At 38.2% G+C, this 27,941-nt stretch overlaps 3 protein-coding genes and 2 long non-coding RNA genes across 6 annotated transcripts in view; 4 read left to right on the plus strand and 1 right to left on the minus strand.

Moving 5' to 3' along the window:
- The window catches only part of LOC138309326 (NPC intracellular cholesterol transporter 1-like), a 16,759-nt gene extending 16,026 nt beyond the window's left edge, over nucleotides 1–733 (minus strand). The window contains exon 1 of the mRNA XM_069250501.1: nucleotides 568–733. Within this exon, the coding sequence (XP_069106602.1) occupies nucleotides 568–648 (81 nt within the window). The 5' untranslated portion in view covers nucleotides 649–733. The remainder of the gene's footprint in view (nucleotides 1–567) is intronic.
- LOC138309327 (peflin-like) overlaps nucleotides 1–25,226 on the plus strand; it is a 27,287-nt gene extending 2,061 nt beyond the window's left edge. Inside the window, exons 1-6 of one of the 2 annotated variants that reach the window (XM_069250504.1) lie at nucleotides 11,620–11,676; nucleotides 21,362–21,494; nucleotides 21,966–22,118; nucleotides 22,780–22,923; nucleotides 24,439–25,001; nucleotides 25,034–25,226. In XM_069250504.1, coding sequence (XP_069106605.1) covers nucleotides 11,656–11,676; nucleotides 21,362–21,494; nucleotides 21,966–22,118; nucleotides 22,780–22,923; nucleotides 24,439–24,665 — 678 coding nt within the window. In that variant the 5' untranslated portion in view covers nucleotides 11,620–11,655 and the 3' untranslated portion in view covers nucleotides 24,666–25,001; nucleotides 25,034–25,226. Of the gene's footprint in view, nucleotides 1–11,619; nucleotides 11,677–21,361; nucleotides 21,495–21,965; nucleotides 22,119–22,779; nucleotides 22,924–24,438; nucleotides 25,002–25,033 lie in introns of those variants that run through there. The other variant, XM_069250503.1, reaches the window with a different exon arrangement.
- On the plus strand, nucleotides 1,529–6,815 carry LOC138309568 (uncharacterized). The gene is made up of 2 exons (XM_069250798.1): nucleotides 1,529–1,694; nucleotides 1,933–6,815. The coding sequence occupies exon 2, from the start codon at nucleotides 2,265–2,267 to the stop codon at nucleotides 6,813–6,815; it is 4,551 nt and encodes a 1,516-aa protein (XP_069106899.1). The 5' UTR covers nucleotides 1,529–1,694; nucleotides 1,933–2,264.
- Nucleotides 16,516–19,639, plus strand: LOC138309150 (uncharacterized). Its single transcript, XR_011206203.1, has 2 exons — nucleotides 16,516–18,568; nucleotides 18,723–19,639. It is a non-coding gene; the product is annotated as an uncharacterized lncRNA (long non-coding RNA).
- Nucleotides 25,227–26,112: 886 nt separating the features above from the next.
- LOC138309328 (uncharacterized) lies at nucleotides 26,113–27,584 on the plus strand. Its single transcript, XR_011206252.1, has 2 exons — nucleotides 26,113–26,727; nucleotides 26,778–27,584. It is a non-coding gene; the product is annotated as an uncharacterized lncRNA (long non-coding RNA).
- The last annotated feature ends 357 nt before the right edge of the window (nucleotides 27,585–27,941 follow it).

Here is a 27,941-nt window from a genome sequence, read left to right on the forward strand (position 1 = left end):
TAGAAATATACAATATATATTATAAGACTCTTTCATATGTGGATATGAAGGATAGGGATATTCTACCCGAGGGTCACAAAATGTAGTAAAAGGAAGCCTCGGGTTTTACTACATTGTCATTTTGTGACCCTATCCTTCATATCCCCTTATGAAAGAGTATTTTTCTTTCATACCTCGACGTTTTCTTGCAATTTTATAACTATAATATCCCGCCATTTTGAAATTAATTCGAAGAAATCCACGACTGAAAGTCAATTTCCCATACATGAAAAATGATGTGATATTTCAACACAAATTCCGTTGTTTGCGTCTTTTATAGTAAAACCAGGCAAATTTTTGAAGAAAACAAATGTGAACATTTTACCGAGGAATGACGCCGTGACGTCATGAAGCTTTATTGCATGGGTAGCCATGCAATACAGGCATCAGGCGACATGAGTGTATTGCCCTGGACCAGCCAGTATTACACCTGTAGGTATGAAAGAAATATATATATTTGTCATGATGTTCAGTGTACATGTGATACAGTGATGAAGTGTACGGGTGATGTAGTATCATTTAACTTACGGTTGGGACGAAAAAGAGAGTGACAGCAAACAAGAGAATTGTCATGGAATTCAGAAACTGTGTTCCCTTGTACGTCTGCATCCTGTCAGATTTTAATACTTTGCGATTGCACAGCGCTAAAAAAATGTCCTGAATACCTACATCACTTGGGGCGTTATCAAAATTGATAGGCGAGCTCGATTTGCCTTAGTGATTAGATCGCACACAGCCGGAAGCCTTTTTTTATCAGAAACATATATATATATATAGTGCGCAAGTGAAAATTTGGTTATATATCATTAGTAATTTAACCTATTTTTAATTGTTATCCTATCGTCATATCGTTGATCATCAATTACTTTGTGTTTTTTTGTAGGACGGAATACTTATTCTTTTTAAAGATGTTTTTTAACATCATGCAGTTTAAATATCATATTAAATAAATGATAACTTCGTATTTTCTCCAACTGTCATAGTGAATCTTTTGAGTCATAAGTTCCCTATATTTTCAATGAAGAACTAATTATGTTAACAATAACTATTATTATTCAGGTAAAGTAACATATAGACATACATATATGTGGCGGTATGGTTGGACATACAAATATAATTATTGTAAAAGACTGGAATAATCATCCTGACAATATAAAACGAGAAAATAACAAAAAAACATTTTCAGGACGTTTCTAAAGATCAATATCGGAGTGAATATGTGTATGGAGTGGGGAACTTATTGTGTTATCGCCGTTTGTTCTTCTTGTTTTTCTTGGTCTTCTTCTGGTTCCTCTTTTTCCGCCGCGACTTTGTCTGACCTTTTTTTTCGAAAACTATAAGTCAGATGACCATGAAATTTTGTGAGGTCATTTCTAGTGACCTGCAGATGTGCCGACCAGCATCCAAGATGGCCGCCACAGCCTTTCATTGTTTCAAAATCGAACTGCTTAAAGATATTCATCTACTGGCCCGATTGTTCTGTAACAAATAGTTACATTATACAATTAATTCGTATTATATTATGTGTCATAGATTCGGTACATCGCCGCTTTAAAACTTTATAGTTACATTAGATTATCCCCCTTTTGTTTCGCTCTTTTCGCAAGATACGCCATTGGAGGGCCTCGCACCATTAGTTTGGGTGGTCCAAAAATGTGAGTTTACAGAGTTTATAATCGTTTAGACTAAATGTAATTTCATTCCTATTGTATGTTATGTTATCGATCACTCATATTTACTATGAATAGGAAATATACAGTCGACATATTAAAGTAAATCATGTCAAATTAAGGTCATTTCGTCTCGAGTCACATTTATTACATTATAGCATAGTGTTGTTTGTTATGTGTTCTGTCTATCAGAAAGAGTAATTCTTCTTTCTGTTTGTTTCAGTTCTTCACTTTGTTTCATCGTGATTAAAATAAACCTCATACACCGAGATATGGATTCGGGTTTTTTGTGTAGTATTTCGCCCCCTCGTATCAGGATAGTGAAGAAATTTCGGACACTCTGTAATCGTGTTTCAATGCAGCCCGATAGACACTTGTACAGCTACTCGTACTAGTCTCAGTGACCAATGGAACTGTTTTCGAACAAGCAATTACGTACAAATTAGTGTCACACGTACCACTACTTGAAAACTACTTCATATATAAGACTTTCCATATATATTACACATATACAGCCTCAATTTGTGTACAGTTAACTAGAACATTCCTACAAATATGTCGATCAAATCATCTGTAACTCAGGAAAACATTCTTGAAAGCCGAAGGACACGGGTCCTGACTGAGAAGGCCAAAGAACAATATGAACAAACATTAACCAGATTCAAGGATAAATTGTCCTCTGCTTGGGGAAAGTGCCAGTCTGAGTTGGACAATGTTATGTGTACTAGTGATGATAACGTAGACAATCTGAAAAAAGTAAGACTTTCTCTGTCAATAGTATATGGTGGATATTGCATGATTTCAGATGAATTTATGTCCTACATGGACACAATCAACTCTGCAGAAAGCCAAAGTGAAGTAGCTCATCACGCAACAAATTTCAAAAGATCAGACTTCATAGTAAACAACGTCCTTAAACAGATCGATGTAAAAATTAGTTCCGCAGAATATGAGACTCGTTCCAATCGGTCATCGCGGTACTCCGATCATTCTGGTCGCACTTCACGACACTCCGATCGCATCTCACAACATTCAAACTCTAGCTCTGATGCCGCTAGAAGGAGAGCTAAGGCAGACGCTGCTAAGGTTCGCGTCGCATATGTACAAAAGGAAGCTGAGTTACGTAAACATCAAGCACTTATTGAGCAGGAGGAGAAATTACACTTAGCAAAATTAGAACGTCAAAAACAAGAACTAAATGCGGATATGTATGTTTTACAAGAACGTAAAAACTGTGCCGCAGCGGAAGCGGAAGCTGATGCATTTGAGACAATCAGTGCTGCAGGTGAAAGTATACATATTCCTGCACATCTCAATGTTCCTGTAGTGGATACTGTGTTGCGTACAGAGAAATATGTTAATTCGCTCACAAACATTGAAAATGGGTCGCGTTACGACACAAGGGAACCGAACATTGAAAATCTGTCGCGTTACGAAGCAAGAGAACCGCACTTTGAGAATATGTCGCGTTACGAAGCGAGGCAACCCAACATTGGAAATGTGTCGCGCGACGAAGAAAGACAACTGAACATGGAAAATGTGTCGCAAAATGAATCGAGACAACCAGTCATGAAGGAGAGCACTGTCGCGTCTGAACTTTCGCAATTTCTGTTAAAAAAAGATCTAATATTCTCGCGACTACACAAGTTCGACGATTCACCCGAAAATTATGCTGCCTGGAGAACTGGGTTTTGTAACATCATGGACGAACTCAATGTCTCGCCACCTGAAGAACTTGACTTGTTAATACGTTGGTTAGGACCTGAATCGATGAAACACGCGACAAGCATCCGTGCAGCAAGTACGTCAAACCCAGTTAAAGGTCTTTCACGACTATGGGACCGTCTTAATGAAAGGTATGGAAGCCCCCAAATGGTCGAGAGCGCACTCAAAACAAAACTAAACAATTTTCCCAAGATCACGAACAAGGACTTCAAGCGATTATATGAACTTGCTGACATTCTTTCGGAAATTGAATCTGCCATGGAAAACCCGACATACCGAGAACTTCTCTCATACTTTAACACCACTGCTGGGATAAATCCTATAGTCTCTAAGTTGCCGCACAACATTCAGGAAAAATGGACAAATCATGCTGTTCGGTATCGTAAACAATTTGATGTTGTTTTCCCACCCTTTTCATGCTTCACAGAATTCGTGCGCGAGATGAGTCAGATAAAGAATGATCCAGGATTTGTCTATGACAACGACACTGCGAAAGACAGCAGTACTCAGAAACAGGACAGAAATCCTGTTAGTCGTGCCCCCGCAAAGAAACGTGGAAACCAGTCGGCACCTCATGTCTCTACTTTCAAAACTGAAATCTCACCTACAGGAAACATGGAGTCTATCGACAGTTCATCGCTTTGTCCGTTGCATCACACAGGCCATTCGTTAAACTCCTGTCGTCAATTTCGATCAAAACCTATTGGAGTTAGGAGAAAATACCTTAAAGAAAAGAGGTACTGTTTCAAATGTTGTGACAGCACTGATCATGTGTACAAAAACTGTTCGAAGAACATAACATGCAATGTATGTCAAAGCACTGAACATCCGGGAGCTCTACATTTCGACGGCGGGGAGAAAAATCGTGACAAAGAACCACTAGTAAAAACAGTCACCATACCACATAATGAGAAAGTTACGGCAAATTGTACGCGTATTAACAATGCCAGTGGCCGAAGTAAATCGTGTGCCAAAATCCTCATGGTAAATGTTCACCCTACACAAGAGCCACAGAATACAGTAAAGATGTATGCGTTGTTAGATGAACAAAGTAATAGATCTCTTGTACGCCCTGCGTTTTTCCAACTTTTTGATAAAAAGTACGAAACTGTAAACTACTCGCTATCGACATGCTCTGGACTTGCTTCAGCTACAGGGAGGAAAGCATGTGACTTTACTGTCTCAGCACTTGATGGTTCATTTAATGCGGACCTACCATGCTTACTTGAATGTGACAATATTCCGAACGAGCGAGAGGAAATTCCAACTCCGGATGTTGCTTTGAGTTACCCACATCTTTCTGACCTCGCACAATACATTCCTGATCTCGACCCTAGTGTAGAAATTGTCATGCTTCTAGGCCGTGATATCCCTGAGGTACATCACGTACAAGATCAACGTATTGGTCCTTCCGGTTCACCTTACGCGCAACAACTCCATCTAGGATGGACAATAATTGGAGAAACGTGTTTAGGTACTATGCATCGTCCCGACACAGTCAATGTCAATAAGACTTATCTCATCAAGGACCGACCATCGCTTTGCAAACCTTGTCCCTACAATCTCCGAGTGAAGGAACGTGCACCTTCAGATACCACTGCGCACGACGAGTGTGAACACTCAATCTTCCAAAGAACCAGAGATGACGAAAAACTGGGTTTCTCTCGTGAGGACCAGGAGTTCCTGAAAATTATGGATAGAGACTTTACAAAAGACTTACATGGGCGATGGACAGCTCCACTACCATTTAAACCACATCGACCGCGTTTGCCAAACAACAAGTCCCAAGCAGTAAAGCGCGCTCATATACTTGACAATACACTGCGTAAGGATCCCATCAAGAGAGCACATTTCATAACCTTCATGCAGAAACTGTTTGAGCAAAAACACGCCGAACTAGCTCCACCGCTTCATGACGGTCAAGAATGTTGGTACTTGCCAATCTTCGGAGTGTATCATCCGAAAAAGAGAGACCAAATCCGCGGAGTCTTTGATTCATCGGCTAAACATGACGGGCTGTCGCTCAACAATGTCTTGATGTCCGGTCCAGACATGACCAACAATTTACCAGGGATCTTGTTGCGCTTCCGCAGAGAGCAGGTCGCAGTAACAGCCGACGTCCAGCAAATGTTTTACAACTTCTTTGTCTGTGAGGATCATCGAAATTTCTTGAGGTTCTTATGGTATCAAGATAATGACATGTCCAAGGACTTGGTTGAATACCGCATGTGTGTGCATGTATTCGGCAATACCCCCTCACCTGCGGTTGCTACGTACGGCCTTCGGAGAACTGCATGTGAAAACGCTGACAACTTTGGCTATGATATGAAGGAGTTCGTTGAGCAAGACTTTTATGTTGATGACGGGCTTATGTCGCTGCCATCTGCACCAGAAGCTATTGACCTCATGAAACGTACGCAACAAGCTCTCGCTACAGCTGGCATAAGGCTTCACAAAGTGGCTTCAAACAGCACACAAGTGTTAAAATCATTCCCCCAAGAAGACCTCGCAAAAGACTTAAAGGATCTGGAGATAGGTACAGACAGCTTACCTGTCCAGCACAGTCTCGGACTCAGTTGGGATCTTGAATCGGACTCATTTCTGTTTCGCATATCTCCAGATGACAAACCGTACACTCGTCGCGGTGTTCTTTCAGTGACTAATAGTTTGTTTGATCCACTAGGCTTTATCGCACCTGTTGCAATCGGAGGGAAAATACTGCTGCGCTCTATGACTACGGGTATGTTCGACTGGGATGAGACTCTTCCTTCAAAGTTCTATAATGAGTGGGAACGATGGAGAGATTCATTACATGATCTTCAGGACCTCAGAATTCCACGTCAGTATACTTCATCATCCTTCAAAGAGTGCGAGAACATCAGTGTCCATGTTTTCTCAGACGCTTCAGAGAAAGCTATAGCCTCTGTCGGTTACTTGTTGACAGCATGTGAAGATGGAACTCAAGAGCTAGGGTTCATCTTGGGTAAGACCAAGGTTGCGCCACTTCATACCACGACGATACCACGACTTGAGCTGTGTGCTGCTGTTCTTGCGATAGAAATCGCGGAAACTATATCTGAGCAACTCAATCTGCCGTTAAGCATCTTTCGCTTCTACACAGATAGTAAAGTGGTTTTAGGATACGTGTATAACCAGACCCGCCGTTTCTATAACTACGTGTGTAATCGCGTAACGAGGATCCGCAAGAGCTCAACTCCTGAACAGTGGAACTTTGTATCAACAGAACATAACCCCGCTGACCAAGGAACTAGACCTATTCACGCAAAGGACTTGTTGGAAAGCAAGTGGCTCCACGGTCCCACGTTTTCTCATCGAAGGAACAGAGTTCTCCGACGACCTTGTTCCAGAGGTATCGGCTGACGATAAGGAAGTTCGGCCAGAGGTATCCTGTCTCCTCACCAAGGCAAAAGTATCAGGTGAGACAATTCTTAAGCGCTGTGAAAAGTTTTCCAATTGGCATCAGTTGGTTACGGCTATGGGAACTTTGATTAAATTAGCAAGGCGAATTGGTGGAGGGAATTTACCTTCAACTCCGAGTTGCCTCGAGTCCTTCTCGCGTGCACAAACTTTCATTCTACAACTTGTTCAGCGAGACACCTTTCCGACGGAAATCGAATGTTTGTCATCTGGCAATCCATGTCCTAGAGATAGTCGCATATCTGCTTTGAACCCGTTTCTGGACCAGCATGGTCTCCTGCGCGTGGGAAGACGTTTGAAACACGCAAAGATAGACACCAACGAGAAATATCCGATCATCATTCCCAGCGCTCATCATATATCCACTCTCATTGTGAGACACTATCATGAACAGATGAAACATCAGGGTCGCCATCTCACCGAGGGATCTATCAGGTCGGCTGGCTTTTGGATTGTTGGTGGCAAGCGCATAATATCGTCTATCATTCATAAGTGCGTCACGTGTAGGAAGTTTCGAGGCAAGGAAGGGAACCAGATAATGTCAGATCTGCCAAAAGATCGTGTCGTACCAGGACCGCCATTCTCCTCTGTGGGCGTCGACGTTTTCGGCCCGTGGAAATGTTGTCGCACGTCGGACAAGAGGTGGTGTTGCCAACAGTAAACGATGGGCCGTGCTATATACATGCTTGACGACTAGAGCCATTCACATTGAAGTCGTTGAAGAACTTAGCACCTCAGCATTCATCAACGCGACTCGTAGGTTCATCGCCATCAGAGGAAAAGTGACGGAATTCAGGTCAGATCGAGGCACCAATTTTGTGGGCGCTACCGACTTGATGAGAATCGACGCTGTAAATGTAGAGGATGGTCCATTGAAGGAGTTTTTGTTTAGAAGTGGAACAGTATGGATCTTTAACCCTCCACATTCCTCCCATATGGGCGGAGTGTGGGAGCGGATGATAGGTGTTGTTCGACGGATCTTAGACTCTATGCTTTTCCATACTACGACAAAGGACCTAACTCATGATGTGATTACTACATTCATGGCGGAAGTCACTGCAATGGTAAACGCGCGACCTTTACTTCCTGTCTCTACTGACCCGGATAATCCAACAGTTCTGAGTCCCAGCATGTTACTTACACAGAAACCAGCTGAAACAGGAGAATACATCACCGACACTAACAGTAAAGACATGTACAGAGCTCATTGGCGTCGAGTTCAAGCGTTAGCCAACGTTTTCTGGAAGCGTTGGCGTCTCGAGTTCCTTCAGTCTCTCCAACAACGTCGCAAATGGACTGTTCGCAGACGTGATATGCAACCTGGAGATATTGTGCTAGTTATAGAAAAGGACTCCCATAGGAACAACTGGCCCATGGAAATCGTGAAGGAGACTTTCCCAGGTGATGACGGTCATGTGCGCACCGTCACAGTTCAGTTATATCGCAATGATGAACAAAAAATCAAAAACTATGTCAGACCTATCACGGAACTTATCGTACTCTTAGAAAAAGGGATCAGTAATTTGTGCCAATCATGGGAAATTCTGAGACTAATTTCATGGACAATTCAAGTGTATTAATGAACTAGTTGATTGCCCTGTAGGTTAAAGTGACCACTACGAACTGAAGTATACTTGAAAGGCTTATTAGTTGTATGTTTAATTATAGTGGTATTTCCCATATTCAATACCAGACGGGGAGTGTTCTGTAACAAATAGTTACATTATACAATTATTTCGTATTATATTATGTGTCATAGATTCGGTACATCGCCGCTTTAAAACTTTATAGTTACATTAGAGTTATCCCCCTTTTGTTTCGCTCTTTTCGCAAGATACGCCATTGGAGGGCCTCGCACCATTAGTTTGGGTGGTCCAAAAATGTGAGTTTACAGAGTTTATAATCGTTTAGACTAAATGTAATTTCATTCCTATTGTATGTTATGTTATCGATCACTCATATTTACTATGAATAGGAAATATACAGTCGACATATTAAAGTAAATCATGTCAAATTAAGGTCATATCGTTTCGAGTAACATTTATTGCATTATAGCATAGTGTTGTTTGTTATGTGTTCTGTCTATCAGAAAGAGTAATTCTTCTTTCTGTTTGTTTCAGTTCTTCACTTTGTTTCATCGTGATTAAAATAAACCTCATACACCGAGATATGGATTCGGGTTTTTTGTGTAGTATTTCGCCCCCTCGTATCAGGATAGGCCCGATTTTCCTGGAATTTGTTTCAATATGAAGTTAAAATCAGATTCTAAAATTTTAACGTTGAAAATAGCATAATTATGAGTAAAAAAATGTTACTGTTTCAAATTTTCTAAAAAAAAAAAAAACCAGTAGGAGTTGTTTCCCTTTATTCACTGGTCAGCAGGGATTGGTTTTAGGTCTAAGTTCATTTTTGTTGTATTTTTTTAAGTTGTAGATCATACTCTTACTAGTGACATAAAACTAATTTGAGGTCATGTTTGGACAACTTTTGCGGACCAGGAGTCAGGATAGCTGCCACGGCATGCAATTGGTCAAAATTGAACAAAAAGGAACATGGCTGAGAACACAAATCGAATACATACAATCATAGGCATTGCTCTGCTATTTTTCTTCTGCGAAAAAAAATTACCGGTAAAACAATGTCACATAATAATTATCAGGGGAGGTCACTCTTGTCAAATTGTGCCCTGTGGACATTGGGGGAACTTTATGTGACGGCACCGGTACCCGTCACAATTTGATCTTGTTCGTGTTCTAGGTTGAAGCTCGGATATGAACATGACAACTTTTTAGACCTTTTGTAAGCCCTTCAAAGCAGGGTGTATAAGTGCTGAGCAGAGAGTTGTTCTAGCTTTGAGTGAAAGACATGTTCCGATACAACATTTCCCACAATGTTGGTTATAAATAAAAATGATATTAAGGATGTACACCTCTGAGAAGTCAAAATTTTCTTGTATTAAACTTTTTTTCTCATATAGATTTTTGGAAACAGGAGTTCATACCATGAAAGAAAATGGAAGAAAAAACATGTCTGTGTGCTCGTTTTTGAGCTATTGTCACTCAAAGATACCAAAATGACAAAATAGTGGATTTTATTGGAATTTAGCCGTTTTGACCACATACACTAGAATTTAAAGCCATAATTCCCTAATGAGGTGTTTGATATGTATGGATGTTTGTAGAATTTATTTTCAAGTAGTCTTCATTGAAAAATATACCTGTTATGATTAATAAGAGTCATATTTTTTTCTCAAAATAACAACATATGCTACCCCTACCCCTTAATTTTGAGCTCCAAAATACACCATTTTCAGCCATTTTTCTCAAATTTAACCCTTTATGGAAAAAGTTCTTGTATTAAACTTTTCTCAATAGTTTGCATATCAATAGGGAAAGGGTTATTCTTTCTAAATCAGGCAGAAAAATGGGGGGTCCGTGTGCTTACTTTTCTGCCCCATTTAAATATTTGTTATTTTTCAATATTTTTGACTAAAAAATAAAAGTGCTCAAATTACCATTAAATATAGAAATAAAGTGACAAAAGTGTATCATTTCACACATTAATGTTCAATATTTTAATTAACATGAACCCAGTGAAGATTTACAGCAAGAATTAACTCGATACAGCTGAAAATGTTGACGCGGTGATGATTTTAGTATAAAAACAATTTAAGTAAAAAATCGGAAAACGGTGGCTCTACTCAAAGCCAAAAAAGACACAATTTCAAAATGGCCGCAAAATGGGCCATTTCTTAAAATCGCTGTGTAAAAAAATCTACTAAAATTAGAAATGTAATTTTTTCACAAAATTTGCTACAAACCACATGCTACATATATTGATAAATCGTATTTGAAAATCTCATAACGTTTTTGATCTATGTCGAAACGAGACTTCAACGGGACTGAAACCACAGAAGAATACATCCTTAAAAGAAATTAATTTATCCCATTTTAAGTGGGAGCACCTAAATGCGTAACGAAAATGCGTATAGCCAGTTTATTATACATATTGTACATAAAGATTTAAATGACATAATTTGGAATAAATAAAATTATGTTTTCATAAAATAATTGAATTCAATATTTCTATGCCGTGTGTTATTATAAATGTTTTAGCCATAATTTAAAGCATGTTTAGGATGATATAATTAAACAAATCATTCAGGGCTTATAGTTTCATGAACGTTCCTTAATTACTTAACTTATAATTATTCATAGGAATGCAAATAAATAAGGATTTTAAGGAAGGCTCCTTCACTTAAGATATTCCCGTAACTTCTGCAATGCTTTCATATGATGAAATTTAAGTTAGGGAATGTTCGTGAAACTGAGCCCAGGGAACACACCAATTAAAGTTGTCTGTCATTGAAGACAAAATAAAGAGAGTTAATTATATACATATTATAATTTGTTATGCCACTTGCAGCAAATTAAAATGGTTCTTCGAGTTGATTTTTTTTTTATTATTTTAACGATAAAGATATCCTATGCTTTATATTGCAAAAATCGGAACTTTCCTTTGCAAAAAAAAAATATACCCCCTTTTAAAGTGCGATTGACAAATCGAGCAAACCGATGATCTCTGACCCCATTAATTAACGATGAAGGCAAATGAATCATATATTTGAATTGCAAAAAAATGCTAAGGACATTAAAATCAGAATTCGTTCTTCAAGGATTTACAAGTCTTACAAAGCCCTTGTTTTCCTTGCATTGGTTATTTGTTCCGTTTTATCTAATATAGCTTCCGCTTCTTATTCCAATCCGTAAAATATACATTCAAAATGGCGCATCCCTATGGACAGGTAAGGCAGCTCGAAAGTTAACAACTTGTACTGAGTAATTTACGACCAGTTGTTGCTTATTTTAGCATCGTTTTTGTTTTAATAATGTTTCTTACACCCGTATGGATTATTATAAATTTCTATATGCGTTGATACAACAGACTAGTATAGTTGGACTTCCACCTGAGCCGACTTCCTTATTCTACAATTGACTGTACATAATTATAACGTTAGACTATATCTTCCGTATTATTCTACAGTTCTTGTTCGAATAGTGTAAAGCAGCGGGTCGGTGTGGCTTATACATAGTGATAAATATGGTCTGTCACTCAGCTGGCGAAGCATGCTTCTTGGCTCAGTCGGTACTAGGCCTACTAAATTTACTAAATACTTCGAATATTTGAAGCCCAATCATCTGATCATTGAGTTAGCACCCCTGTATACAGGTCGGGGAAAACCACCAATTTGCACATAATACGCAAATTGGTGGTTTTTTCCCGACCTGGTATACCTGTTTACTGCTTACATCTGTATGTGTTTCGTCGTAGATCCCGATGACCGGTTTTTTCACGACGATGAGAGAGTGCCTGATTGTTTGGCTTTGTTCTTTTAGTGCGGTCTTAAAGGCACTAAGGGACTCTGCACATGCAACTTTCTCTGGGAGGTGGTTCCACTGCATAATTGTCTTCACAAAGAAGGAGGCCTCTGCTGTTGTTACACACTTAGTTCTCTATGATGTTGCCTGTGACACAGTCGCTGAATGTCTTTGTTTTTATTTGACGTTTTGGTCATCTTTTTGTTAAGAAGTCTTGTGGTGGTAATGCTGGCACCAACCCCACAACCACTTTATATAACAGTATTAAACGGAGGCTGTCGTTCTTCTAAAGACTCCATCTGAAGTTCTTCTCTCATTTAGATATGTGGAGTCCTTAGTATGGATTGTCCTTTACCTCCTGGAGTATGTGTTTGTTTAGCTCATGAAATCTTTGGGAGCGCTTGTTTATGCTCATGATGTAACATTTTTTGGTGTTAAATCTCATGCCCCAGTTATTTGCCCATGTTTCGAGGTTGATAAGGTCTGCTTGGAGTTTTAGGTGGTCATTCTCCGTTTTGATGGTTCTATATAGCAGGCAGTCATCGCATGTAGCAGGCATACTAGGCCACAGGGCCCTGTTCCCAGTTATAAGATATATTTAAGATAGGTCACGTCTACTTACTTACATACATTTATTAGGGCTGGGTATTGGAAGGTCTAAAACGATACGATATATATTGACAATACACTGAAACAATACATGATGCGTATTGACAATACAGTGGACCTCTTTTTCAAATTCATTTGATTGGGTTTATCATCTGTGTTAATTAATTTCTGTCAATTCGTATTCTTAGTTATATGAAAAGCATTTCTAATCCATCTAGGTGACACAGATGCTTTAAACTCTTCCTTTTGATTGAAATGCTCTTACTTGAATGATGATTTGGAATAAATTTTGTTTGGAATTTCCTTTGTCTATAACGAAAACAGTAGGATGAGTTGTTAAAACGATACATCGATATACAGCATGTTTGTGTATTGATATTCAATACACTGCCGAAAACCGCTACATATCGGTATATCGATATATTGATCCAGCCTAACATTTATGCATGCATATTGTGACCTAAATATATCTCATCATTGAAAGGGTAGGGGACATCCCAGTATATGCGGGACAGTCTGCATTTGAGTGATAGTACTGTATTCGAGGGATAATTTTGTTACGCAAATGCAGGATTCTGTGAAATGAAAATGGATAAAGTTGTTTTATACAATGTCATCAAAAAAGGGCGTCACAATTTTCTTATGGCATCATCACTTATACAACTGTCCACATTAATTCTCAAATGGAAACAAATTTCATTATCTAAATGTTTGTAAAAGTCACAAACAAAATCACCTCTATTGCTTACTATGGGGCTAAATATAGAACACAGGTAAAAGTCAATCAACCATGATATTGGCACTAAATTTACCTGATGGCTATACACTGTAGTCTATGGAGAGCAACTCAACTGTCACTTTATTACAAAGTGAGATAATAGATTTCAATAGTTCATACACAAATACATAAAGTCTTGCATTTAATAGTTATATAAATATTGCTATTTGAAAATTATGACGCCCTTTTTTGATACAATTTTTTTAAAACAATTTTATCCATTTTTATAGTCGTCATGATTCATCCGTCGTCGTCCTTAGCCATCCGTCGTTAATTTTTCACATTTTGAACTTCTTTTCAAGTTCTACTGGTGCGATTTGGCTGAAACTTGCATGAAATGATCCTGACATGGTCCCGACAAAATGTTGTTATTTTTTCGGGTCGATCCGCAATCCAAGATGGCCGCCACAGCCGCCATCTTGAAATCACATTTTGAACTTCTTCTCAAGTTCTATATTACAGATTCACTTTGACATCATGACAATTGTAACGAAGCTGCGGTGCGCTTCGTTGCTATATATTCCGGAAATTATATTAACCGAGACTTTGGCGGGAATTTGCTGTGCACGAGATCTCGGGACTGCGCCGAGGCTTTCAGTTTTCTGCCGGGCCTTGAGAGGTGAGGGTTGTGTTTTTGAAACCTATGTAATTTTTATATATTTGTCGCCCATCCTTTCCCTAATTTGCTGTTATCGTATAGTATGGAAATGCATCAACATTACTGTGTGTGTATTTTTCGCTGTCAGTCGATATTTTTGCTATATTTTTGAGTTTGAAATACTTGTGAAATTGTGCAATGTCGGACTTAGCATGTCTCGCTTTTAGACGGGTTTCGATAGTAAGTAAAAGTCTTCATTCTTGTGTTGAGAGCCGTTGGTAGGCTGGAAAAGAGTGGGAGCCTCCTGCGTTGAATTTCGGGGTTAACCGCTAAGGAGATATTTTGAGAATCTTCGCTAGAGAACGGTGTTTGTGAAATTGGAGGTTAAACTATCGATAATCGGCCCAGTGTGTAGCGCCACGTGCTCGGTCTTTCATTGATGGGTAGGAGTTAATTCTGATAGCGAAAACGTGAGAATATTAGCAGCAAAATTGTCCATTTCACAGTACTTCCCACTGAGCCACGCGGGTATTTTCTTGTCGTCACCTTTACACATGTTAAATATTAATAAACTTGGGGCCGCGGTGGCCGAGTGGTTAAGATGTCCCGACATATTACCACAAGCCCTCCACCTCTGGGTCGCGAGTTCGAATCCCATGTGGGGCAGTTGCCAGGTACTGACCGCTGGCCGATGGTTTTTCTCCGGGTACTCTGGCTTTCCTCCACCAACAAACCTGGCATGTCCTTACATGACACTGGCTGTTAATAGGACGTAAAACTAAACAAACCAAATATTAATAAACTGTTAAATGAATTTGATGTCGTCCATTGTCCATACTCCCTAGTACCATTGAATATTGTAGCGAGACATAGGAATCTGCAAGCTAACGCGGCAGTCGAACCCAGAGCAAAACAAATTAATTGTATCATTCTTACTCTACGCTAATGACTGCGGTCGTAGCGAAACAAGTCGTTACAATTTGGCGCCCAACGTGGGGCCCTAATTAACTAATTAATTAATTTGAATTTTTGATTGTTGACTTCCTACTCGTTTATTTACTAGGCGGTGTGACGAGTCCCTGTGTTTGTGAAATTTATACAGGTGAACTGTTTACGTTTCGGTTGAGTGGTTACGCTTGTGTGTATAATTTCTCAGGTGTGAGCTATTTATAGCTTGCACTGTGTTTCTCTATTGTATTCTAGATTTAGTCTGGTTAGCTTGATTAACGGAACTTGTGTAGGCGTTTCACGTTAGTACTGGTGGGAATGTGGACAGTGCGGATTTTGGAAATGAAATATAGGCTTTACAATCCTGTGTAAAACTTTCATTGCGAATGCTCATGGGAGGTGTTGTGTAACAGGGCGTGGGGGAAGGCATGAGGGCGACAGCATTACTGGGGAGGCCGCTCATGGGGTAAAGGGGACTAAGTAGGATTTATTGTAGTAACTGATATGGGGTTAGAGAGTTAAATTTCGAAACTGATAAGGCCAGTGCTGAAAATAGAAACTTGTAATTTGGATATTTGAGGGGTTGTTGTTATTTAATAGTATTGATATTACAAGCTGATAGAGAGGACTAACATTTGTTGTTCAATTTTTTTTTTCATATCTGCTGTATACTGATGCCCCTGACCTGGGGGAAGGAACTAAGGAAGAGGACCCAGGCCCCTGTGTCGTTGCTGGTGCCACAACGTCAAAGCGGTTTGGGGAAATGCGCAGGGCCCTGCCTGGACCCAGACGTCCTTATTGTTATTCCGGAGAGTGTGATATAAAGTGCCCGGAGGAACTTTGAGGTGATAAGTATCGGGACATTGGGGTGTTGCTGCTGGCCAGGGTAACAAAAAACCCCAGTACTTGATTCCAGGGAATTTCAGTGGTACACAAGGAGAACATTATAGTTTGGGCCCGATCGGGCAGGGTAATAACCCCGAACCGCGCAGCACAGGGGTCTGGAGGACACCGTGTCGACCCCTGAATATCCCTTCCCCCAGGGGGCATCAGAACTATTGGATAATGTGCATTAGTGAACATTCAAATTTCAATGTATTGATAAGTATTCCTGAAATGTTCATATCTGTTATATTTTTTTTTCGTTTTGTTATTGGTAGGCTAAATATGGCTATAGTCATGTAGTGTTAGGTATAATTTGGGGGGGGGGGCTGTTTGTAATATTGTCTATATAATGGGGGTTGTAATGTAGGTGAACAGGGGGGGGGGGTATATACATAATGTTAGGTGTAATTGGTGGGGGCGACCAGGGGCATTTAGTTAGGACTTGGTGTAGCTGTAGTTAGTTGGTGAGAAAGTCCAAGGACTCCTATTCAAAATTGTTGGGGTTGGTGTTTTTGGCTGTTAGGTATTCTGGCCACTGTGGGGACTATGGTTCTGGTGGTTAGAGTTGATATGACCAACACTGGGGTCTTGTACTCACGTGGTCAGACTTAATTAGTTTGGGAGGGAGCTATATAAGTAACGGGAAAAGTCTCTGGTCGACCCCAAATTTTCATTCGAGTTAGGTTAAGTAAAATCATAAGAGTGGCTTCCCCAGTCTTGTAGGATCGTTTAGGGCCCGGTGGAAAACTTTGTTTTGTTAATTGTATGTTTTTGTGTATTTTTTTTTTCCCATAATGTCATATTTTTTTCCTTTTGTTCTAAAGTCGTGTAAAAAGGAGGTGGTGTCCAAGGCAGAAAGAAAAATTATCTAAGGGTACTTTTCTGATTTTGGAATAGTCTTAAAGTATTAAGGAAATTTAACTTGGTTAAAAGACTCTTGGGACATTGTTCTGTGTTTTTTTTATATAAATGCTGGAATCTTGTGAAACCCACAAGGTTAATGACAGCAAGGGATTATTACGTTTATCTATAATCTTAAAGTTTTCGTGTACGGAGTTCCGGGACATGGAGCTTAAGCTTTTTCTGCCTTGGAAAATTATTCAACTCTCTAAGTTATGTTTGGTGATGTCTAACTTTGCACAGTGGAAGGTGTAACGCGTGCAATTATATATGTTAGGGGTAAAATCAATTGCTGATTGATGTCCATTTCATAATAATTATTATGGTCTCACCATTGTAAAACTCGACAACATCTAATATACATTTATTGCAAAAGTAAGCAAGGGTGCCTGTTACAATTCTTTTAGCCCCCATTTCTGCGCTGAAATTCTCCAGTCTGCTCTGAGGTCACTTGGCATTGTACATATGTCAGGTGGTAGTACAATATATATATACGAGGCATCTGCAGTTGATTGCTAGGGCTGTAAAACAAGTATACAAAGAGAAAGAAATATAGAAGAAAAGAAATGAAAAACAACCATGCCCTAAGCTATATATACATAATCGCTACTAAACAGAAGTGATTGATGTACTCGTAGAGAAAATAAGTGATATTACAGGTGAGCTAAGTATTGAAGTTTGCTAGCCACCAGCTACTACCTATACCAAGGGCACATAACTCATGTGACTCTCTGAGCTGTCTGGGGGTTTCATAGCTTGTCTCTGACAATACTACATTTAAAGTGGAGGTTTTCGGGTACGTACCAGTGGTGTTACGAAATAAAGATATAATAATTGAATATCTGGGGAAAAAAAAACCCTTAAAGATAAATAAAAGATAAGGAAATACTTGTGTAATTGGTTGAAAATGAAAATACGTAGATTTGTACAGGATTGCTTGATGAAATATAATGCTTTCATTGTTTTAACGTTTGATGAACTAGCATTGTGGTTATTTAGCAAGAATATCTATGTTGAACATCTTAGGGATAATTAATCGGTGATACTTGTACATGTTCTATACTTATGATGTGATATAATTAATATTGTGTACTGGCATTGGGATGATTGTTATCTTTTTAAATCCCAATTCCACTTCAGGATAATTGTTATATAGAGAGTCCCACCTCCTTTGTTTTTTTTTTGGTACCTTGTTGTACAATTGTTTTGTTTTGTTTTTTTGTTGTTGTACATGTTATGAGGGAGATTTTGGCCAGTGAGGAACAATTGAAGGATAATCATTAATGACATGTTCTATCTCCTGTTTAGAATGGCCGCGGTATGTTGATGCAGTTCTCACATTATTTTTTTCGTGCAGTAAGTTGTTAGTGGCTGCGGGTCGCATCCTGTCTAGGTGGTTGGGGGGACAATATAGGTAGTTTTTTTTTTCTCTTTTTCTTTTTCCTTAATTGACGTTTCCTTATTAAGGCATGTTTGTCTTTGTGCAAAATTTTGGAATTTTATTTTTATTTTTTTTTCTTGGATTACCTCCCTTTATTAAGAGATGTTTGATTTTGTGAACTTAAGGTTTTTCTTTCCTTAAATTACCTCCCCTTGATAGGTTCTTTAAAATTTAGTTTGGTTTTTTCCATCCTATTTTTTTATTCTTGTTCAAGTTCGTGAACTGGATAGATAGGTTCTTTAAAATTTAGTTTGGTTTTTTCCATTCTATTTTTATTCTAGTTCGAGTTCGAGTTCGTGAACAGGATAGATAGGTTCTTTAAAATTTAGTTTGTTTTTTTTCATTCTATTTTTATTCTAGTTCGAGTTCGTGAACTGGATACTTCCAAATTCGAAATTTGTGCATCTTGCTTTTGGCTTTAAATGTTTCAACTTTTGTTAGGAACTTTTTGGTTTATTTTTTTTCCCAAATTGTCTCCCTTGGATCAGTTTTACTGCTACGGGTCGCAGCCTGTCTAGGTGGTTGGGGGGTATGTAACGAAGCTGCGGTGCGCTTCGTTGCTATATATTCCGGAAATTATATTAACCGAGACTTTGGTGGGAATTTGCTGTGCACGAGATCTCGGGACTGCGCCGAGGCTTTCAGTTTTCTGCCGGGCCTTGAGAGGTGAGGGTTGTGTTTTTGAAACCTATGTAATTTTTATATATTTGTCGCCCATCCTTTCCCTAATTTGCTGTTATCGTATAGTATGGAAATGCATCAACATTACTGTGTGTGTATTTTTCGCTGTCAGTCGATATTTTTGCTATATTTTTGAGTTTGAAATACTTGTGAAATTGTGCAATGTCGGACTTAGCATGTCTCGCTTTTAGACGGGTTTCGATAGTAAGTAAAAGTCTTCATTCCTGTGTTGAGAGCCGTTGGTAGGCTGGAAAAGAGTGGGAGCCTCCTGCGTTGAATTTCGGGGTTAACCGTTAAGGAGATATTTTGAGAATCTTCGCTAGAGAACGGTGTTTGTGAAATTGGAGGTTAAACTATCGATAATCGGCCCCGGTGTGTAGCGCCACGTGCTCGGTCTTTCATTGATGGGTAGGAGTTAATTCTGATAGCGAAAACGTGAGAATATTAGCAGCAAAATTGTCCATTTCACAGTACTTCCCACTGAGCCACGCGGGTATTTTCTTGTTGTCACCTTTACACATGTTAAATATTAATAAACTGTTAAATGAATTTGATGTCGTCCATTGTCCATACTCACTAGTACCTTTGAATATTGTAGCGAGACATAGGAATCTGCAAGCTAACGCGGCAGTCGAACCCAGAGCAAAACAAATTAATTGTATCATTCTTACTCTACGCTAATGACTGCGGTCGTAGCGAAACAAGTCGTTACACATGTGATCGTTGACATGGTCCCGACAAAGTGTTGTTATTTTTAGGTCGATCTTAAATCCAAGATGGCTGCCAAAGCCGCCACCTTGAAAACACATTTTGAACTTCTTCTCAAGTTCTACCGGTGCGATTTGGCTGAAACTTGCATGAAATGATCCTGACATGGTCCCGACAAAGTGTTGTTATTTTTCGGGTTGATCCGAAATCCAAGATGGCCGCCACAGCCGCCATCTTGAAAATACATTTTGAACTTCTTCTCAAGTTCTACCGGTGCAATTAGGCTGAAACTTGCATGAAATGATCCTGACATGGTCCCGACAAAGTGTTGTTATTTTTTGGGTCGATCCGAAATCCAAGATGGCCGCCAAAGCTGCCATCTTGAAAACACATTTTGAACTTCTTCTCAAGTTCTACCACTGCGATTTGGCTGAAACTTGTCATTTCACAGAATCCTGCATTTGAGTAACAAAATTATCCCTCAAATGCAGTACTATAACTCAAATGCAGGACTAGGCCTATCCTGCATATACGGGAGTGTCCCCAACCTGTTGAATGACTAAAATTGTCATTTTAAGACCACATCAGGATCTTGGCGAAATGAAGAAGGCCAATTCAATGTATGTGATACTCAGACAAACTCTTCAATTTATGAATATCAACTCATGTATTCCTCAATATAAAAGCCTTGTAAGGTTGCAACTGGACCATGGCTGCCAGCCCTATATTGGCTCCATATCTTCATAAAAAAGTATTGATATTATCAAAGGAGTGCAACAGAGAGCAACCAAATGCCTTCCAGGATTGAAGAACTTATATAGTCAGGGGTTAGAAAAGTTGAAACTACCAACATTAGCTTATAGACATGCCACGGCCAACATGAATGATTTATGTAAGATAATAAATCAAATGAAGTATATGACAAGGAATGTATATAGTGTTGTCACATTATCAGTGATTTTTCATGTTATTTTGGGGAAAAAGTTTTTGACACAAATTGAGAATTTTTAATCACGAAAAGAGCGGTTTTGGAGAAAAGTTACCATTACTGAGCATGGTGTAATAAGCAATTGAATATTGTAAAAGTGTTTCATTTGATGTTACATGCTGTTTTTACAGACTGACTTGTATTGCATCAACAAAAAAATCTTTTACCAGGACAACTTTTTTTTTTCTCAGCAATTTAATTTAGAATTTTTTTATTGTAATTGGGAAAAATATAGGAGGGGTTGGCATTGGGAATGGCCCACTGATTATGGAGGGATGCCGCCAATCGACACAGCGCCAGGGCACATTCTAAAAAAATATACCCAAAATGGTCAATGAACTTGTTAAGGAAAAAAAATTTTGAATCGTATGCGTATCTATATGGAACAGCTTGATTGTATATCATAACTTGGATAAGGTACACTTATTGTTAAGTGGAAATTAAAGGGGAGAAAACTTTTTCAAGAAATGCCTTTTCTCAGTTTTTTAATACCTTTACTCTTATTTTTTTAAAATTACATTTGTATGTATCCAGTATAGAGTAAAAACCTATACTTTTGAACTATTTTTTTTCAGCAACCACCCTATGGTGCCCCGGCCCCAATGCAGTACCCAGGACAACCTGCGTATGGTGCCCCAGGACAGTATCCCCCTCCCCAACCTGGAATAGGCCTGCCAGGACAACCTTATGGAGGACATCCAATGGGAGGTAACTCTTCATTTATTATAAAGCATGAGTAATTTGATTAAATATAAATGAGAAAATCTTGAAAATAAGATGCAACTTATTTTCTTGATATTAAGAGATTACAGGCTTATTTTCAAGTACAGGCTTATTTTGGAATTGGCAAAGTTTCGAGAGTATTTCAGCGATAGTCAAATTTATATGGTATGACTTATTTACAAGGTTCTAATTTATTTCGATATTTGAGTTAACTCCCTTACTTTTCCTTTTTTTTAATTGAGTTGTTATAGTAATTAAAGTGTTTATTGTTGCAGGTCCCCTCCTGGTGTAGACCCTCATGTATACCAGTGGTTTATAACTGTTTATTGTTACAGGCCCCCTTCTGGTGTAGACACACGGGTATACCAGTGGTTTATAACTGTTTATTGTTACAGGGCCCCCTCCTGGTGTAGACCCAAGGGTATACCAGTGGTTTATAACTGTTTATTGTTACAGGGCCCCCTCCTGGTGTAGATCCACAGGTATACCAGTGGTTTACAACTGTGGACACGGACAAGAGTGGACAGATCACTGCCATAGAACTACAACAAGCCCTAGTCAACGCCAACTGGTCACACTTCAATGCTGAAACCACAAGACTCATGATAGGTAAAGTTTCAACAAGTTCAATAGCAGTGTACTGTAATTCAATTCTTTTGATAACATCAAAGAACATTTGGTACCTGTCTCATCTGTTATCGCAGATAGAGCCTTCAGATTTACTAAGACATGATGCGGGGGTGGTTATTATGACAGTGATGGTAATCCCTGGAGTATCGAGGATGACTGTTGTGGTAGTGTTGGAATGTTTCACAAGCTTGACATGATTGTCTGATGGAGCATTATTTTGATTGGTATCCATGGTGATGGTTTAGGCCTTCGTTAATGATTGACAACTTTCAAGGCTAAGAGCACAAGAAACTTTTGATGTAACAAACCTTTGACTCGTGATGCAGATCAGTAGACTAAAGACTCTTATGCCCAATTTTAGTTCTACAGGTCATTCTTTGATTTTATTGTCAATGATCTGTATATACATGTAGGTTTAGCTAAAATTTTCAAATGAAGTAACTGTTATTCCAGATGTGCCTTGCATCATATCAATTTGCAGACATTTAATTATGAGACTTGCAATAGAGAGCTGCAATTTCTAATCTTTTATCTTGTTAGCTGAAATATACCTACAGAATACATACAGTTTTCACAATAAACAAAATACATTATTTTTGTACAATGTTAACTTAAGTTAATGATTTTGATTCATTTTCAGGAATGTTTGATCGGGATTACTCAGGGACCATCAATTTACATGAGTTTGCTGCCTTATGGAATTACATTCAGCAGTGGAAAGGAGTATTCGAGCAGACAGATCTGAATAGAACAGGCTCTATCGAGGCTCATGAGCTCTCTGGAGGTTAGTATTCTTAGTAAAAGTATAAACTTTCTGGAGCTAACCTAAGCCAAAGTATGAACTTTCTGGAGGTTAGTATTCTTAGTAAAAGTGTAAACTTTCTGGAGGTTAATAACCTAAGTCAAAGCATGAACTTTCTGGAGCTAACCTAAGCCAAAGTATGAACTTTCTGGAGGTAAGTAACCTAAGCCAAAGTATGAACTTTCTGGAGGTAAGTAACCTAAGCCAAAGTATGAACTTTCTGGAGGTAAGTAACCTAAGCCAAAGTATGAACTTTCTGGAGGTAAGTAACCTCAGCCGAAGTATGAACTTTGTGGAGGTAAGTAATCTAATTAAGCCAAATTATGAACTTTCTAGAGGTAAGTAACCTAAGCCAAAGTATGAAATTTCTGGAGGTAAGTAACCTAAGCCAAAGTATGAACTTTCTGGAGGTAAGTAATCTAATTAAGCCAAATTATGAACTTTCTAGAGGTAAGTAACCTAAATCAAAGTATGAACTTTCTAGAGGTAAATAATCTAAGTCAAAGTATGAACTTTCTGGTTGTAAGTAACCTAAGCCAAAGTATGAACTTTCTGGAGGTAAGTAACCTAAGCCAAAGTATGAACTTTCTGGAGGTAAGTAACCTAAGCCAAAGTATGAACTTTCTGGAGGTAAGTAACCTAAGCCAAAGTATGAACTTTCTGGAGGTAAGTAACCTAAGCCAAAGTATGAACTTTCTGGAGGTAAGTAACCTAAGCCAAAGTATGAATTTTCTGGTTGTAAGTAACCTAAGCCAAAGTATGAACTTTCTGGAGGTAAGTAACCTAAGCCAAAGTATGAACTTTCTGGTTGTAAGTAACCTAAGCCAAAGTATGAACTTTCTGGAGGTAAGTAACCTAAGCCAAAGTATGAACTTTCTGGAGGTAAGTAACCTAAGCCAAAGTATGAATTTTCTGGTTGTAAGTAACCTAAGCCAAAGTATGAACTGTCTGGAGGTAAGTAATCTAAGCCAAAGTATGAACTTTCTGGAGGTAAGTAACCTAAGCCAAAGTATGAAATTTCTGGTTGTAAGTAACCTAAGCCAAAGTATGAACTTTCTGGAGGTAAGTAACCTAAGCCAAAGTATGAACTTTCTGGAGGTAAGTAACCTAAGCCAAAGTATGAACTTTCTGGAGGTAAGTAACCTCAGCCAAAGTATGAACTTTCTGGTTGTAAGTAACCTAAGCCAAAGTATGAACTTTCTGGAGGTTAGTAATCTTAATCAAAGTATGAACTTTCTGGAGGTAAGTAACCTAAGCCAAAGTATGAACTTTCTGGAGGTAAGTAACCTAAGCCAAAGCATGAACTTTCTGGAGGTAAATAACCTAAGCCAAAGCATGAACTTTCTGGAGGTAAGTAACCTAAGCCATATATGGGTTTTTCTAATATTGAACAGTTTTTCACATTTCAGCTAGGAGTAGACTGCGCTGAAATAAGTATTTTTACAGTTAACATTTTACCGAAGACAAAAAGTAATGGCTCTTTGTTTTTTTCCCCAGCTCTCCAGAGGATGGGCTACACGGTTTCGCCACAGTTCACTAACATGGTCGTGTGTAGGTTTGACACAATGGCCCGCCGACACCTGACGTTGGATAACTTTATACAAGTCTGTGTGATGCTGAAAACACTTACAGACAATTTTATGGGGCGCGACCCACAGAGGGTGGGCAGCATACGATTAAGTTATGAAGATTTTATGTGCATGGCTGTGGCGAACAAGCCGTAGGGGAAGCTTTCAAATTCTATTCTTTTAGATGACTTTTAAATTTTGAATATTAGGTGTTTAGATTTAAGTGACATTAACTAGATAGCTTCATTTCTCTGCTATATCCTACACAGTATCTGTGTATTAGAAAACCTATGTACATATAAATAATTTAGAATCTTTTCCCCATGATAATCTTCTGCGTGCCATCAGAGATTCAGATAAAGTAAAAAGTAAGACTATTTTTACATGATCACAGTATAATATAACATGCTACATTGGTTTTTTATAGCAGGAGTTATTTGGGATAAAGATCATGTTAAATATCTATTTAGATAAGAAGCTACAATTGTAAAGGTACCTTGTGATTAAATGATACAATTGTAAAGGTACCTTGTGATTAAATGATAGATCATACCTTTCTCGTGTACAGAATACTGAAATAAGGACTCATTTGATGATAAATGTGTTAATTATAGTGTACAAACAGAACAAGGTAATAATGTTTACATATTTAAGGTTTATTTGAAATAATATTTCCTGCAAGATGTATATTTAACTCTTTATTATTTCTGTGTTATATTTAACTCTTTATTATTTCTGTGTTATACAAAAAAAAATGTATACAAATACATTGATTGAGAAAGTTTTAAGATTGTAATGAAACTACAACTACATGAATCTAACCGTGCTATATTAATTAGTCATACACGTGTATTGATTGTTGTGTGAAGAATTCAATATCCTTTTTTACATACAACAGAATGTATGTTTAAACATGATTCTTCAAATGGTTCTGATGTTAATATCGGCAAAATAACATGAAAATTTGTTCCATTGATAGTGAAAATGAGGAGTGGATATATGTATATCAATTAAACATCAGCAGGTACAATAGATATGTACATCTTTACTCTGTGCTATCTATATAAAATGAATATTGCATTCATGCTGTACCCCATCAGGGGGTAGGTTCTAAAATGGCCACTTTCACTGTCACTAATTTTAATGTACCTGCTATGTCCAATTCTACAGAAAATTTGGACAGGTACTATTAATAAGTTTATGTATTTACATGTATATCAGGAGAATTTTGTCTCTCTGTCCTCTTACAAAGTTCAATCACAAGGATTTGACTCATAATCCTTCATGATGAATCTTAATGTAGCTGGTAGGTTGAAATAACTGCTAATTAGTTCTTTTCCTTATTTGTGTATATGTATCAGACAATCTCTTAATTTGTATGGACCTATTTTGTCAGATGAGTGCTTTGATAGATTGTATGTGCATATTATGTCAGACAAGTGGTTAAGTTGTATGGACATATGTCAGACAAGTGCTTAAGTTGTATGGACATATGTCAGACAAGTGCTTAATTTGTATGGACATATGTCAGACAAGTGCTTAAGTTGTATGGACATATGTCAGACAAGTGCTTAAGTTGTATGGACATATGTCAGACAAGTGCTTAATTTGTATGGACATATGTCAGACAAGTGCTTAATTTGTATGGACATATGTCAGACAAGTGCTTAAGTTGTATGGACATATGTCAGATAAGTGCTTAAGTTGTATGGACATATGTCAGATAAGTGCTTAAGTTGTATGGACATATGTCAGATAAGTGCTTAAGTTGTATGGACATATGTCAGATAAGTGCTTAAGTTGTATGGACATATGTCAGACAAGTGCTTAATTTGTATGGACATATGTCAGACAAGTGCTTAATTTGTATGGACATATGTCAGACAAGTGCTTAATTGTTGTATGGACATATGTCAGACAAGTGCTTAAGTTGTATGGACATATGTCAGATAAGTGCTTAAGTTGTATGGACATATGTCAGACAAGTGCTTAATTTGTATGGACATATGTCAGACAAGTGCTTAATTTGTATGGACATATGTCAGACAAGTGCTTAATTTGTATGGACATATGTCAGACAAGTGCTTAATTTGTATGGACATATGTCAGACAAGTGCTTAATTTGTATGGACATATGTCAGACAAGTGCTTAAGTTGTATGGACATATGTCAGACAAGTGCTTAAGTTGTATAGACATATGTCAGACAAGTGCTTAATGTCAGGAAAGTGCTTAATTTGTATGGACATATGTCAGACAAGTGCTTAAGTTGTATGGACATATGTCAGACAAGTACAAATTGTGCCTTCACTGACATATGTCAGTACAATTGTGCCTTCACTGCTTGCTTTTCAAACGTACCATCCTTCCTGTAAAGACATCATATAAAGTTAAAGTTTAAGGGTTGTAGGCTTACTAAGATAACTTTAAGGTTACTATTCTGTCTTTCTATACTGCAGAGTTATCTACCCTTGTCGGTAGGAATTAATTGTAACATCATTATTTTGTGTGTGAATCTTGTCATTTTTTGCTTGAAAATATGAAGTTATGAGAGCAAACACATGATGTCACAATCAGTACCTACCCACAAGGGCAGATAACCCTGTAGAAGCAGAATACACATGCACCTGCACATGCATATTGAGTAAGTCATATAGTTATAATATATATTTGGTTGATGTTTGAGTACCAGGTCCCCAAGCTGTGTATTCAGCTGGGACTGAATCATAGAGCATATCCTCAATTTCATTATTTTGTGCCTACAACAGCTGGCATTCTCTGGTTCATAATGTTCAAGTCACAGGGGCTTGTAACTTGAGTTTGATGATATTGATATGCTGTGTACTATATACTATAATACTTCCTGAACTTGTGTAACAAACCCCTATGGTACTCTTCTGTATACTATAGGATGTACAGAGTGTCCTACATGTATATACACATCTATCTAAAATGTACTAGACCTACTACTTCTAAGCGTGTACTGTATCCAATAGTACATGTTGTACCATTAATGGTTTGTTACCAATTATGGAAATGGAATGATAATAAAGAAACTTATTTAAACAATTAATAATGTCTATTTTCTCTGATATTTGGAAGAATGCTGAAATTCACAATTAATTGTGTGTATTTTCTCTGATATCTGGAAGAATGCTGAAATTCAAGACCATAGGAATATCCTAGCAATTTAGCTTTTATTATCTCCATGTCTCTCGAATGTTAGAAGGAATGCTAATACCAGAAGGGACATAACTCGAAAAGTTTATTTCATTGACCAGTTGTTATACAACTTTGACAAGGCTTAAATGACCAGTTGTGGACCACATTGGATAAGCAGGTGGTCATTATGCACAGTGTCATTATAACGTAAAAACACATGAGGAGTCTAAAAATTGCTTGTCATTGACAAGCGTTCTTTAGAGCAGGTTTG

Source organism: Argopecten irradians, chromosome 15 (genome assembly GCF_041381155.1).
Source record: "Argopecten irradians isolate NY chromosome 15, Ai_NY, whole genome shotgun sequence".
Classification (NCBI taxonomy): Eukaryota; Metazoa; Mollusca; class Bivalvia; order Pectinida; family Pectinidae; genus Argopecten; species Argopecten irradians.

Bases quoted from the DNA above. Each gene is read 5' to 3' on its own strand.
- LOC138309568 (XM_069250798.1), top strand. From the start codon at position 2,265: ATGTCGATCAAATCATCTGTAACTCAGGAAAACATTCTTGAAAGCCGA.